This window comes from Aquarana catesbeiana, linkage group LG06 (genome assembly GCF_042186555.1).
Source record: "Aquarana catesbeiana isolate 2022-GZ linkage group LG06, ASM4218655v1, whole genome shotgun sequence".
Taxonomy (NCBI): domain Eukaryota; kingdom Metazoa; phylum Chordata; class Amphibia; order Anura; family Ranidae; genus Aquarana; species Aquarana catesbeiana.
This window is the reverse complement of record NC_133329.1, coordinates 279,448,587-279,461,789: the sequence shown is the minus strand read 5'-3', so window position 1 is coordinate 279,461,789 and position 13,203 is coordinate 279,448,587. Positions and strand designations below refer to the sequence as shown.

The 13,203-nt window shown below is 42.5% G+C and overlaps 1 protein-coding gene across 1 annotated transcript in view; it reads right to left on the bottom strand.

Moving 5' to 3' along the window:
- Window positions 1-13,203, bottom strand: part of CCNYL1 (cyclin Y like 1) — a 126,623-nt gene that overhangs the window by 18,976 nt on the left and 94,444 nt on the right. Inside the window, exons 5-7 of the mRNA XM_073633401.1 lie at window positions 8,112-8,147; window positions 6,195-6,246; window positions 4,609-4,728 (exon numbers count right to left, since the gene is read on the bottom strand). Of these exons, the coding sequence (XP_073489502.1) occupies window positions 4,609-4,728; window positions 6,195-6,246; window positions 8,112-8,147 (208 nt within the window). The remainder of the gene's footprint in view (window positions 1-4,608; window positions 4,729-6,194; window positions 6,247-8,111; window positions 8,148-13,203) is intronic.

Genomic DNA, 13,203 nt, shown 5'->3' with positions numbered 1-13,203 from the left:
GTTAGGCTAACTGGTCTGTTATTCCCAGGTCTCAATTGACTTGAGTTCCCCCAAGTACCCTTGGGTGCAAGCCATCCGGTCCCAGTGATTTATTAATGTTAACTTTCCCAAGTCTAATTCTATATTCTGTCCTCTGTTAGCCATGAGGGTGCTGCTTCCTGTGATGTGTCACGAGGATAAACACTGCAGTTTTGGTTACTGAAGCCCCCCGATTCCCTTGTGAAGACTGAGAAAAAGAATAAATTCAATACTCTCACCATCTCCCCATCCTTTGTAACCAGATGTCCTTCCTCATTTATGGGGCCAATATGGTCTGTACTCCCTTTTTTACTGTTTACATACTTAAAGAATTTCTAGGGACTTGTTTTGCTCTCCTCCACTATGTGTCTTTCGTGTTCTATCTTAGCTGCCCTAATAGCATCCTTACATTTCTTGTAGCATTCTTTATAAAGTCTGAATGCTGATGATGATGATCCCTCAACCTTGTATTTTTTGAAGGCCTTCTCTTTTGCTTTAATCTGCATTTTTACATTGGAGTTAAGCCATCCAGGACTTTTAAATGTATTACCCAATGGGATGCACTGGCTAATGCCCTTATTTAATATGCTCTAAAACCAAACCCATCTCTCCTCCGTGTTCTTTGTTCCTAAGATTTTATCCCAATTTATGCCTTCTAACAAGGTTCGTAGTTTAGTAAAGTTGGCTCTTTTGAAATTCAGTGTCTTTGTATTTCCTTTATGTTTCCTATTTGTGTGATTTATACTGAAGTCAATTGACCTATAATCGCTGTTTCGGAAATTGCCCCGTATTTCCACATCCGTGATCAGGTCTGTATTGTTGGTAATTAGTAGAACTAGTAACTACTTTATTTCTAGTTGGTGCATCTACCATCTGACCCATGAAAGTGTCCTGCAAGACATTTAGGAACTGGCGAGCCTTAGACGAAAGCGTGGTACCCTCTGCCCAAGTCTATGTCTGGATAAATAAAATCCCCCATTATGATAACACTTCCCATCCTTGCCTCTAATCCAAATTGTGATAGGAGGTCCGTCTCCCCCTCCTCCCTCAGGTAAGGGGGCTTATAGCATACTCCCAGTATTATTTTCCCCTTAACGTCATCCCTTTGGTGCTCTACCCATAAGGATTCCACCTCCTCCCTAGCTCCATAGTGATGTAATCTCTCACATTCACTTGTACATTATTCTTGAATATATATATATATATATATATATATATATATATATATATATATATATATATATATATATATATATATATATATATATATATATATATATATATATATGACATACCCCTCTCCCTTTTTTACTCTCTCTATCCCTACGATAAAGGGTATACCCTTGCAATTAGGACCTGTTACTATACAATACTGAACTTACAATGGGTTTATGTGCTTTAGTCAACCTACCACTAATGCCCCCAATACTACCCTCTGGGCTATGTTCCGTGCTGACTATCACTACCTCTGAACCCCCCCCCCGTCAGCTAGTGTGGCGGCAGTCGAGGAGTACAAAGGCAAGAGTGTCTTGCCTACAGTCAAGCATGGTGGTGGGAGTGTCATGGTCTGGAGCTGCATAAGTGCTGCTGACTCTGGAGAGCTACAATTTATTGAGGGAATGCCAACATGTACTGTGACATACTGAAGCACAGCATGATCCCCTCCCTTCGGAGACGGGGCCGCAGGGCAGTATTTCAACATGATAATGACCCAAACACACCTCCAAGACGAACAATGCCTTTCTAAAGAAGCTGAGGGTAAAGGTGATGGATTGGCTTGTTATACAAGCTGTACACTCACTACTTTACATTGTAGCAGAGTGTCATTTCTTCAGTTTCTTCAGTGTTGTCACATGAAAAGATATAATAAAATATTTACAAAAACGTGAGGGGTGTACTCGCTTTTGTGAGATACTGTAGATATTTTCTTTTTAGAGATGCTCTACAGGGAGACGTTATTTTGGATGCTCCAAATTCATGGCCCTCTCATGACAAACAGCAAGGAGGTGGTTTATCATTGTTAAAAGTGCTAAAAAAGCCTTCTCCAGGCTAATCAGAGCAGAACACTCCATGAGAAAGGTAAAGTAAAAGTAAAAAACTCACAGCAGGGATTGCATCTACAGCAGGAGAGCATCTGAAAACAGCCTTGGCCTCAGAGGTCCTTAATGATAGCTAGTCTTTACTAATGCATCTTTTAAAATAAAGGATTTGAGGTGTTCTTTATTTAAAGTTTAGAAACTTGTATAAATAGATGCTACCTGTTACTATTCATTACGTTGTTCACATAATAGAGTAAGGGGTCCAAATTACCCTTTTACTAGTTCACTAGCGCAAGCTTGTCTTCAATTACTGGTCGGAAAAGTTGCACATTAAAGTGGTTGTAATCATAAAATGTGAACAAAAGCATATTCCTCTATAGCAGGGGTATTGAAATATTTTTAACAAAGGTCCGGTTAGTAAAAGTTTCTTCCAGCAGAGGTCCAAATCACGTTTGGTTCTTAACCACTTCCTGTCCTCCATATAGCAGAATGACGGCTGCAAAGTGCTCATGTTATCCTGACTGGCGTCATATGATGTTCAGCCTAATAAGCCGCCTGCAAGGGAGCGCAGCACGGTGATCACTGGTGCGGTGTGCCGCTCTGACACACCGCATCTCTGATCTTGGTAAAGAGCCTAAGACATAGGCTCTTTACCATGTGATCAGCTGTGTCCAGTCACAGCTGGTCACATCGTAACCAGGAAGTGCTGTTTATCTGCTTTTCCTCTATTCACACTGACAAGGCGTGGGTAGGGGAGAGCCTATCAGCGGCTCTCCTGGGGGGTGTGTGTCTGTGCTGATAATCATCACATTATCAATGCAGACCTACCAGGGATGCCCACTAGAGCCCTCCAGGGATGCAAATCAATGCCCGTCAGTAATGCCCGTCAGATCAAATAGCACCAAAAAGAAAGCTCTATTTGTGGAGGAAAAAAAATTATAAAAATTTTGTTTGGGTACAGTGTTGAGGACTTTTCTTTTTAGTGAAAAAGGCAGCCTATTGAAATGAATGGGCTGTCTACACGCAGAATGCAGAGCGCAATTATGTGAACCTAGCCTCAGATACCTCACATAACAATCTCATTATTACATCAGTGTTTTCAGTCCCCCCTTTCCACAGTGTCCTCAACCCCCCTTCAAATTACAGACCCCAGCCTCCCTTCACATTCCTGTCCTTGGCCCCCTTTATATTACCCCCCCCACCTTCACATTGCAGTCCCCAGCTTCACTTCCTATCCTCCCCAACTTCACATTACTGTCCTCGCCTCCTTTATAGCACCTCCCTTCACACTGCAGTCCCCAGGCGCCCCCCAAATTTGTTGCTCCCCATTTATATCACCACCCTTCACACTGCAGTCCCCAGCCCCCCTTCATATCACCCCCTTTCACATTCCTGTCCTCACCACCCTTTTATATAACCTCCCTTCTTAAAAACAACCCCCGGCTTACCTCCCTGTCCTTCACAGCAGTGACATAGCCCTCTTCCCTGTCCTATCTTACACAGGGCAGAAGGCAGGAGGCACTACAGGTCTAGAGCAGACACTGAGAGGCAGGACAGTTCTGGATGGAGGGCTTGAGTTGCACAACTTTTTCTGTTAACCAGCTTGAGATGGTTTGCTAGTACTGCCCTGCATCCAATCGGTTAACTGGGACAGCTCCCGCCCTCCATCCAGCAGAGTGCTGCCTCCCGACATCAGCTCAGCAAAGACGACAGCGATTGCAGTGACTGAGGGGGAAAAAGCTGCTCCTAAATGGTGTGAAAGCAGTGGCTGGGACAGTGACTCGAGTCTGGATCCGGACTGTGGTCCACCAATTAGTGATGCCTGCTCTTCTGACAAGTTATCCTAAAACTAAGAGAATAAAGGTGAAAAGGACTTCCAGCAACCTGTGCAACCTTATCTCTACTGTGTGGAAGGGAAGGGTGGGCTGTGTGTCCTCTACCTCTAATCAGCTCTCAGAGCTCTCCCCACTAAGCTATGCAGTGTAATTTCAGCTCAGCTCTCTGCCCTGTTTTTTCTGAATGCTCAAACTTTATGAACTGTGGACTTTAAATGGATGTAGAGAAGAAGTCAGATAAAACAGGTACAACTTACGGAGGAGGACTGGTTTAATTTCTGTCTATCGCCTGAGGCCAGTCATTCACTGGGCATATGTAAGGTTTTACAACCACTTTAAGTACCCCCATTACTTCATTCCGCTCCACCTTCTAAAATCACCAGTCATGTGAAAGAGCCTGCTGCCTGTCAACATGTGGTTTCTGATGGAAGCTCCATTTTTTTTTTGTACTTTCCTTAAATATAGGCTGGTATTCACAATATTGACTGGTATTGCCTCTGGTATCACCATCAATGTGAGTTGGGAAAGACCATAAGGAAAAAAAAAAAAAAAAAAAAACAAGCCCAAACAGACTAGCTACAGATCACGTTGAAATGTATGTCAAATATTCACCAGCTGTAAACTGGTCTGATGTCAGATTTGAAGTCACATTTTTATCCTTTGCAAAGGTTCTCTTTTTGTTAGCTGTTACAAACATAAGAAGTTAAAACACTTACTAAAGTGACTATTGCACACTCAGCTGTGAGCTGGGCTGCGCTGAACAGAGTTCGTACAAAACGGTAAATGTGCTTATGATCCGGGTCGTGTTTACAGTACTCATCTGTTACTTCTTCACGCTGAAAAAAAAAAAAAAATAGAAGTCAAAACTATCTATGCATCATGCCAGTGTAGAAAAACAAAAAAAACCTGGACTATTCGTGAACTCAAGGGATTTAACAATATTCATGCTCCAAATCAGAACATGACAGTAATTCACAAAAGCAAAGGGCTTATCCTAACACACTACAGAAAAGAGAAAAATACGTGGTTACATCAGAAGATTGACAGGCCAGATTTTAAATCCATCTCAGGACAACCTACAAAGCTACACATTAAAGTGACCCACGCCATGCTTCTCAATATCCTATCTAAAAGTACCTGTGGACAGTGACTTTCATACGCACTTTGTTGAGCCCGGTTTCACATTACAGCTTTCCAGCAATGTCTGGATAGCAGGTGGGAAAACTGCATAAATATTGACTTTCAGAAGTCAGGTTTTTAAGCCTGTGTACAAGTATACCTACAATGACATCATATTGCATCCAGACATGCTATCATTTTTTCCAGGTATCATCACTCCTTTCCTGATTTGCTGGAGTAATTTTATTTAAACAGATATCTCTGTATTCGGGCAGATGTACTATACACAGCGCTGCAAATCCAATCTCTGAAGGGTAAAGTTGATTTTTGCAGGTTTTTAAAGCCGTTTTCTAGGGGTTGCTAGAGATGTGTGATTTGACAAGAAACAAAGAGCTTACAATAGCCTTTATACTGAAGTCCTGCTAGATATAAAAAAAAAAAAAACTAAACAGTAAAATTAGCCCAATTTTTTTGTATAATGTGAAAGATGATGTTACGCTGAGTGAATAGATACCAAACGTGTCATGCTTTGAAATTGCGCACACTTGTGGAATGAGGACAAACTACGGAACCTAAAAATCTCCATAGGCGACGCTTTAAAATAATTTAACAGTTTCCAGGTTAGTGTTACAGAGGAGGTCTTTTGCTAGAATTATTGCTCTCACTCCGACGGTGACGGCAGTATCACACGTGTGATTTGAATACCATTCACATTTGCAGGCGAGACTTATGTATGCATTTTCTTTGCTATGCCAACACGCGGGGTCGCTTTAAAAATTAGGATTTTTTACTTTCACTGCCCCATTGAGATTTTCCTCTACTTTTGGTCCCATAGTTAAAACAGCAGGCGAGGAGTGAGCGCAATAGAAAACAGGCTGTAAAGCCGCAGAGCTTCACTTCCTGTTTTCCTTACTAGAGATGCCAATGCCTGCACCTGAAGCCGATAAGAATCGGGGAGGACATCACGAGATCCCTGAACAGGGAAGTGTCCTTTTATTAAAAGTGAGCAGAATTTGTAGCTACTGAATTAATTTTTTTGAATGAGCCTGGAGCTCCTCTGTAAACCAATTTTATCAAGTCTTTCTGAATTAAGCTGCACCCAATGTTTGCAAAACTTTCAGCAAGTAAAAAAAAAAAAAAAAAAAAAAACACACAACAAACAGCCAAAGCAGCAAGAACTTACTGTTAAAGGATGTAGTTTTTCATTAAATATATCCAAAGATCGATCAGAATCCCTGAAAAATAATATGCTAAGCTTAACATACATACAAAAATATGAATGTAAAAAGAAAAAAGTATGTGTGAATCAACAATGCCTGATAAGATAATTAAAAACAAATATCTGAATAAATGCACATTGTCACAAATACATTTTTTACTTGTTAGAGTAGTTTATTTGTATACATTATCAGTTTATATGAGCACACCAGGGACCATTTTGTGCCCTGGTAAAAAGTTAAAGTTCACTTTTGTAAAAAATAAATGCACATAACTTTGCATGTAAAAAAACATGCATTTATTATTTTTTTTATCATGGAGCCTGCAAAGCATTGCCTACTACAGGTGCAGGCTCCTGCAGACACTCCTGACAGCTGTCAGCTCTATATGGGCAGACAGGTAGCTCCAGGAAGTGTCATTGAACTACGAGGGCGCAGATGAGCCTCCAGGTAGTTTATCGACGCTGCTGCATTAGCAACATGTAATATCCTGAATACAGGTGTAACATGTTACTAACTGTGAACTTAGCCTTTAAGATGCATTATGAGGGGAGAAGTTTAGATGAGAACTTATGTGCTCTCCCAGTGAAAGGAATGTGTGTACACAAATACTAGGTGCACAGACTGACAATCCAGCTGCCGTAAGAGTTTGCTTCATTCAAGTACTTTCATGGAAAAATGGCTCATTAGAGAATCGTACCTACCTATGTAACATTGGTGAACCTTTTTTTTTCCAACTTAGAAATACTATCATATTTTGCTCAGTAATGACATCTTTGATAAATGCTAAAGGACAGGTCAGCCAAAATTTAGTACACAGGCTGGCAAATGTGAATAATGATAGGAACCTACCATATAGACACAGCAGGCTCTGTATAGTTTGGTGCATGCCCAAGCTGCCTGCTAGACTGTACAGCAAGAAATGTGATGGCTGCCAGTGCCCCCCCCTCCCTCGATGCATTGTAGCTGCCTGTTCTGCTGATCCAGTGGCTTTAACACTTTCATTTAAAGCCCTAGAACAAGTATTCAGATTTGGGGGCTTGATTGTACATGCCTGTCCTTGTTTAGGTTCTTAAAATATTGAAGGTTGACACAATCTGGTAACATAACTGGGGAAAAAAATATCAGTACGAATATTTCTCAACAAGGCAGAAAGGGGCTGCCACTTTTCACTGTGGTACAATATCTGTTATGGGTTCTGTACAGTGTCCATGGATTTAAGTACAGGCTGTTCAGCCCAGGGACATTTACCATCAGTGAAGGTATAGAGTGTAATTGGGCATACTGCAGCTTAGGCACAGAGTAAAGCATTTGAGGCAATGTTCTTTTAAAAAGGGGAGACTTTAGTGGTTCTGTGGATATTTTTCACAGTTTTCAAAACAAAATAATTTGTATTACCTTAAATCACTGTGCATTGTTTATTTTACAAACAATACATGACAAAAGGGATGCCTTAAGCACTGTGGGTTATCTAAAGAGACAGCACAGCATAAGCAGACTTCCTTGGAGCAAGGTTTGTCCTAGTATTTATATTCAAAACACAACTGTCTCATGGGGAATAAGTCACACCATTGACTTATACACCTGTGACTGTAAATATTAACCTGAGCTATTGACCACCTTAAACCAAGGATATGAAGGAAAGCGGGGAAAAAGCAAAAAAACTCTGCTCCCTACCTGGATAGAAGGCCACATATTATTTATACACTTATTTTGTTTAGATTTGTTAAAAATGTTAGCAATAGGTGATAAAGTCTGTAAAGAAACAGAAGTGTTGAGTGCCTATGTTATTCTTTGAAGTGCATGAACTGTGTTCAGCATAGCACAAACTGGTACTGAAAGGTTGCAAAATAAATACACAGAAAGTAACTGAAATGTCATACCTGTTCTTTATATGGTAATATATTGCTAATGTAACACTGCAAAAGAAGAAAAAAAAATGTATAACACACAAGTGGCATATAAAGTGACATAAAAGTATAGGATTGCCAAAATAAATAAAATACATTAAGACAGGGTTAAACAAAAAAAAAAAAAAACAAACAGTCCTGCTAAGTTTAGTATACAGTATATTAAAGCAGAGCTCCGGGATTTTCAAAAAATTCCCCATTAGTACACCCACACAAAACAACATTTGTGAAATTTCTTACAGTTTAAGATTTTTAATTGAATTTTCAGGAAGTCAGCTTTGTGAATCAAAAAATGCATCATTTTTTCTGGCAGATAGGAGTTTTTGGAACAATGATTGCATCATATCGTCTTCTCTCTCTAATTGTAATCAGCCTACATTTCCCATGAATCCTTGGGATGGAAGTGAATATGGAAGGTTCACTAGGCTTGTACATGTAAACTCGCCCACTTCAACGTAAATCACACCCTCATTCTGCAGCCAGCAAGGCATACAAAAAAGACACAGTATGATAGCTTACAGCTTTATAAATGCAAACCAGTGCAACGTGCCAGGCACCACCAGAGCCGGATGCCAGGGACCACAAGTGCAGAGCAGGGATTACTATTAGAAATCACTTGTATGACACAGCGGGGATCTCCCGCGGTGTCAGGTATTGTATATGAGAACACCGTATACTGATGTCCCGCCTCCCGGTATTGTGATCGACAGTGCACTGTGCCAATACCGGAGGGAGGCGGAGTTCAGTTATCAGTGTTCTATACTATACCGGACACCGCGGGAGATCCTTGCTGTGTCATACAACTGATTTCATAGGTGGCAAAGGTAGGAGATCAGCAACAAGGATATGGAAAAAAATTTTGGCCGGAGTTCTGCTTTAAGTATGAATTAAATTTTAATAAAGAAAGGTCAATCGACCCTTGAATTTTTTTGACGTTTTTCTCTCCATCCAGGAGATTTTTCAGTTTGTGTGGTCACAAGGTCAGGCAGTTAAGGAAATTTTGGTCAGTGGACATGCAGACAGAATGTATGATGCAAAAAGAGGTATATAATATCTTTCCACACCATCCGAAGCTGCAAAGAGGATTTTTGACTTTCTTGTAAAATCCTTTTCTTTGATGTACAGTATAGGACACAGACTTGTAGACATTGGGTTATATTCAGCCACCTTCAGGTGCTTGAACACTATCAAACAGAACTTTAGAACAACCCATATAAGCCCTCCTAACCCCAGCAAATCAAATTTAATACAAGCAATAAGGGGGTAAAAGGCCAGGACAGGAGGGGGGGGGGGGGGGGTAAAAGGCCAAGACAGGAGGGGGGGGGGTAAAAGGCCAAGACAGGAGGGGGGGGGTAAAAGGCCAAGACAGGAGGGGGGGGTAAAAGGCCAAGACAGGAGGGGGGGGTAAAAGGCCAAGACAGGAAGGGGGGGGGTAAAAGGCCAAGACAGGAAGGGGGGGGGGTAAAAGGCCAGGACAGGAGGGGGGTAAAAGGCCAGGACAGGAGGGGGGGGTGCTCCTGTACTGTATCCCATTTTATTACTCATGCAGTGCAGGACATACGTTCCTGTACTGTAATCAGAAACTGGAATGTCCTAAGCAATACAACTGAGTGAAAAAAACAAAACTCAGCAACCTGAAGCATCTTATGACCAAAGCTGGGGTCAGTAGTGTCTGACCATCCACCAGGTGTGAGCCGAAGGCAATGCTAGGTGTTGACACGCGCCAGAAGCACTAAGACACTTATTCAAGAGGGACATAAAATAGAAAGGAACACTGTTTCAGCTATTGTATGTTATTATTTAAAAGAAGTAATAACCAAGTCAGAAAGTCCCCACTCCTATAGGTAACCAAGCCATCAAAACCACCAATTGTGAAGCAAAATAGTAGACCAGCCCTTAACACAATAGGTCAGGCAGAGCCCACAGTCTCCCAGGAGTGAGATGTCAAAGTACCTTCAGGGCCAGTTTGGTGCCACTCGAATTCAACTCAATTCCACAAAGTAGGCAAGGAAGAAATTGTACTGGAGTCAATTCCCACAGGGTCACCAATGTGTCCACAGTAATGGCTTAAGGATCCCTGGTCCTGCCCATGAAGCTGTTAATCTTGTTGTTGAAGTGGGATACCAGATAAGATTCACGTCCGGCGTCCCTCAACAGCTACAAAATGTCCCAAAACAATGTGGAGGGAAAAGCCCCAGGATCCAGACACAGACCACAAAAGTCCACCTGCCACTTGTCTATTCCTGGAATGTGGACTGCAGATAAAGGGAGGAATTCTGACTGAACTGTAAAATTACCCACAAATTAAGAACCTGATGTTGGCAGAGGGCTTGGGTAGAGCGTGCCTTCCAAGAGGAGATCGTCCAGATACCCCACTACGTGAATTTCCTGAGACTGCAGCAGTGCAAGAACAGGGGCCACTACCTTGGTAAAGACCCAGGGGGTCAAGGAAAGGCAAAAAGGGAAGATCCGAAAAGCGCAGGGACCCCTGAAGCAGAGAAAATATGGGGACATGCAAATATGCATCCTTGATGTCTACTGATGCCAAGAACTCCCCTTGTTGAAGTGATGCAATTACATTCCTTGTCATAAAGAATCCTTTCTAGGCACTTCTTGGAGATCACCTCTGAAGGCCAGCACCACAGCCATAAAATCTTTCACATTTGGACTGTCATAGGAACCAGTTGAGAATTGTAAACCAATGGCAACAGGTGGTAATTTTCTTTGGGGCGGGCAATCCGTACCAACCCACCCCATCAGTCGGTCGGCGGGCGGGTCTGGTGCACTTACCCCATTAATGCAGCGCTTCTCCTGGGCTCTCGGCAGCCCTCCCATTCTCCTGCTCTCCACAGGCGACAGCCCTGACTTCAGTTTTCTCCCTCCTTCCCGGCGGCCAATCGGGAGTCTTCTCTTTTCGGCCAATCAGAAAACGGGTCTCACCCCAACTTCTGATTGGCCAGATTGAGGATCAGTGTTACAACAGCAAATATTATTTTGCTGTTGTAACACCTAGGTGGGCTCATGGCACAACGCTCTGCACCACGAGCCCACATATTTTGAAGCCTATGGCTCTAATCAGGTGCTTAAAAAAAAACACCCCCACCGCTGTAATTCAGACACCCGGCGTCCCAAAAGGGGCCGGATGCATGAATAGGGGATGGCAGCGGTGGCTGTGAATAGATTCATGCTAAGCATGAATCTACCCACTAGTTAGTCATATAGGGGGTGCCGTGGAAAGAGGGGGCAGTGCCCAGGCGCACCTAATGGACGGGCCGCCACTGCAATATACCAAACCTACATAACAGCATAAGGCCACTGGGATGAGTCCAAACTTTTGGAAGACCAGAGGATGTGCGATGATCATTAGAGGGTAATATGCCATACACTGGGCCTAGCCTGCAAGGGTCTGACAATTTGTCACAGAGACTACTCAGTCTCATAGCCGAGACAAAAAAAAAAAAAAAAAAGCTTAGGGGGCATCGAGGAGGCAATTCCAACCTTTTGTACACAAGGTACTCGAAAGCCCAAAATATTCTCAAACAGAACCTTCAGGGATTTGCTGAGGCAAAACAGCTGGATCCACCACCGGAACATACCACTCTTGTGTGATAAGATTCCTCAACAAGGCATGGCTGACCAAGATACTTTGGAGGGACATAAGTAATGTGTGATTATGAAACTGTTTACCAAAAGATTATGACCCCCTGCATTTACCAGGAATACAGGGAGGAATCTATGTGTCTTGGAAACTAGAAGTTCGTTTTGCTTGTAGTGTTATAGGTTTAATTATATGCGAGTGCAATACTTAATAATAAAATGGAACGTGTAATTTTACACTATTGGGAGCGCTTCCCTTTTTTTCCCTATCTCATATTGGTTAATGAGAGCCGATTGGTGGTTGGAAGAGGAGTTGGTGCAATCACTCGGGAGGTGGGGAGCTTGTCTCCCTGGAGTGGCCGGTCTCGTTTACAGGGAATACAGGGAGGAATCTATAGGTCATCAATGAAGCGTTTGCTATAACAATCTTTTATGACCCCTCTTTACAGGGGGTCATGATCCTGTGGTGATCACATGGGTGTGGAGTGCTGTTATTTCACTGCTGGAACAGGATACCTTTCGTTATCACACTGATACTTTTGGACTTGTTTGGTTATTCACTTGCACATGCTACTATCTTTAATAACAACTTAGCACAACACTGTTTAATTTCTTATACACCGATCAGCAATAACATTATGACCACCCACCTAATATGGAGTATGGCCCCTTTTGCTAAAACAACCCTGACCCAGTGAGGCATGGACACCAAAGTAACATCCACATGAATGGCAGGACCCAAGGTTTCCCAGCAGAACACTGCATCTGCCGACTTGCCTTCTTATACCGCATTCTGGTGCCATCTCTTACTCAGGCAAGGGACGCACACGCCCGGCCATCCACACGATGTAAAAGAAAACACGATTCATCATACCAGGCCACCTTCTTCCATAGCTCCATAGTCCGTTTTGATGTTTATGTGACCATTGTAGAAGCTTTTGGCTGTGGACATGGGTCACCATGGGCTTCACAGCTCCATACACAACAAACTGAGATGTCCATTTTTTTCTCCTTCTTTCACCACATCAACTTCATGGACAACATAAACTTGCTGCCTAATATATCCCACCAATTTTCAGATGCCATTGTAACGAGATATTCCCTTTACCTGTCAGTGGTCATAATGTTATGGCTGATCGGTGTATATACTGTACATACTTGTTATCAGGGTAATGCGTTTGGCAGCAGTTAGGGGTCCTAAGCGCAGATTTTATCTCTTCTACAGATTCCAACTTTAGTATGTACCAGGAACATCAAAATCACAATGGCTTTCATAATGGCTAAATGACCCACCCTGCCAGGAGTTATCATCCTACACCTACGATTCCAGTTCCCTCATTATCCAAGAGCAAAAAGGGGTCCAAAAGATTCAGAAGGGGCCACCAGCTGTGGGCACCCATGCCCTTTGTATCTAGCAGTTTCTATACAGTTTATACTTTCCCTATCAGCTCTACAATGAAAGCTGAAA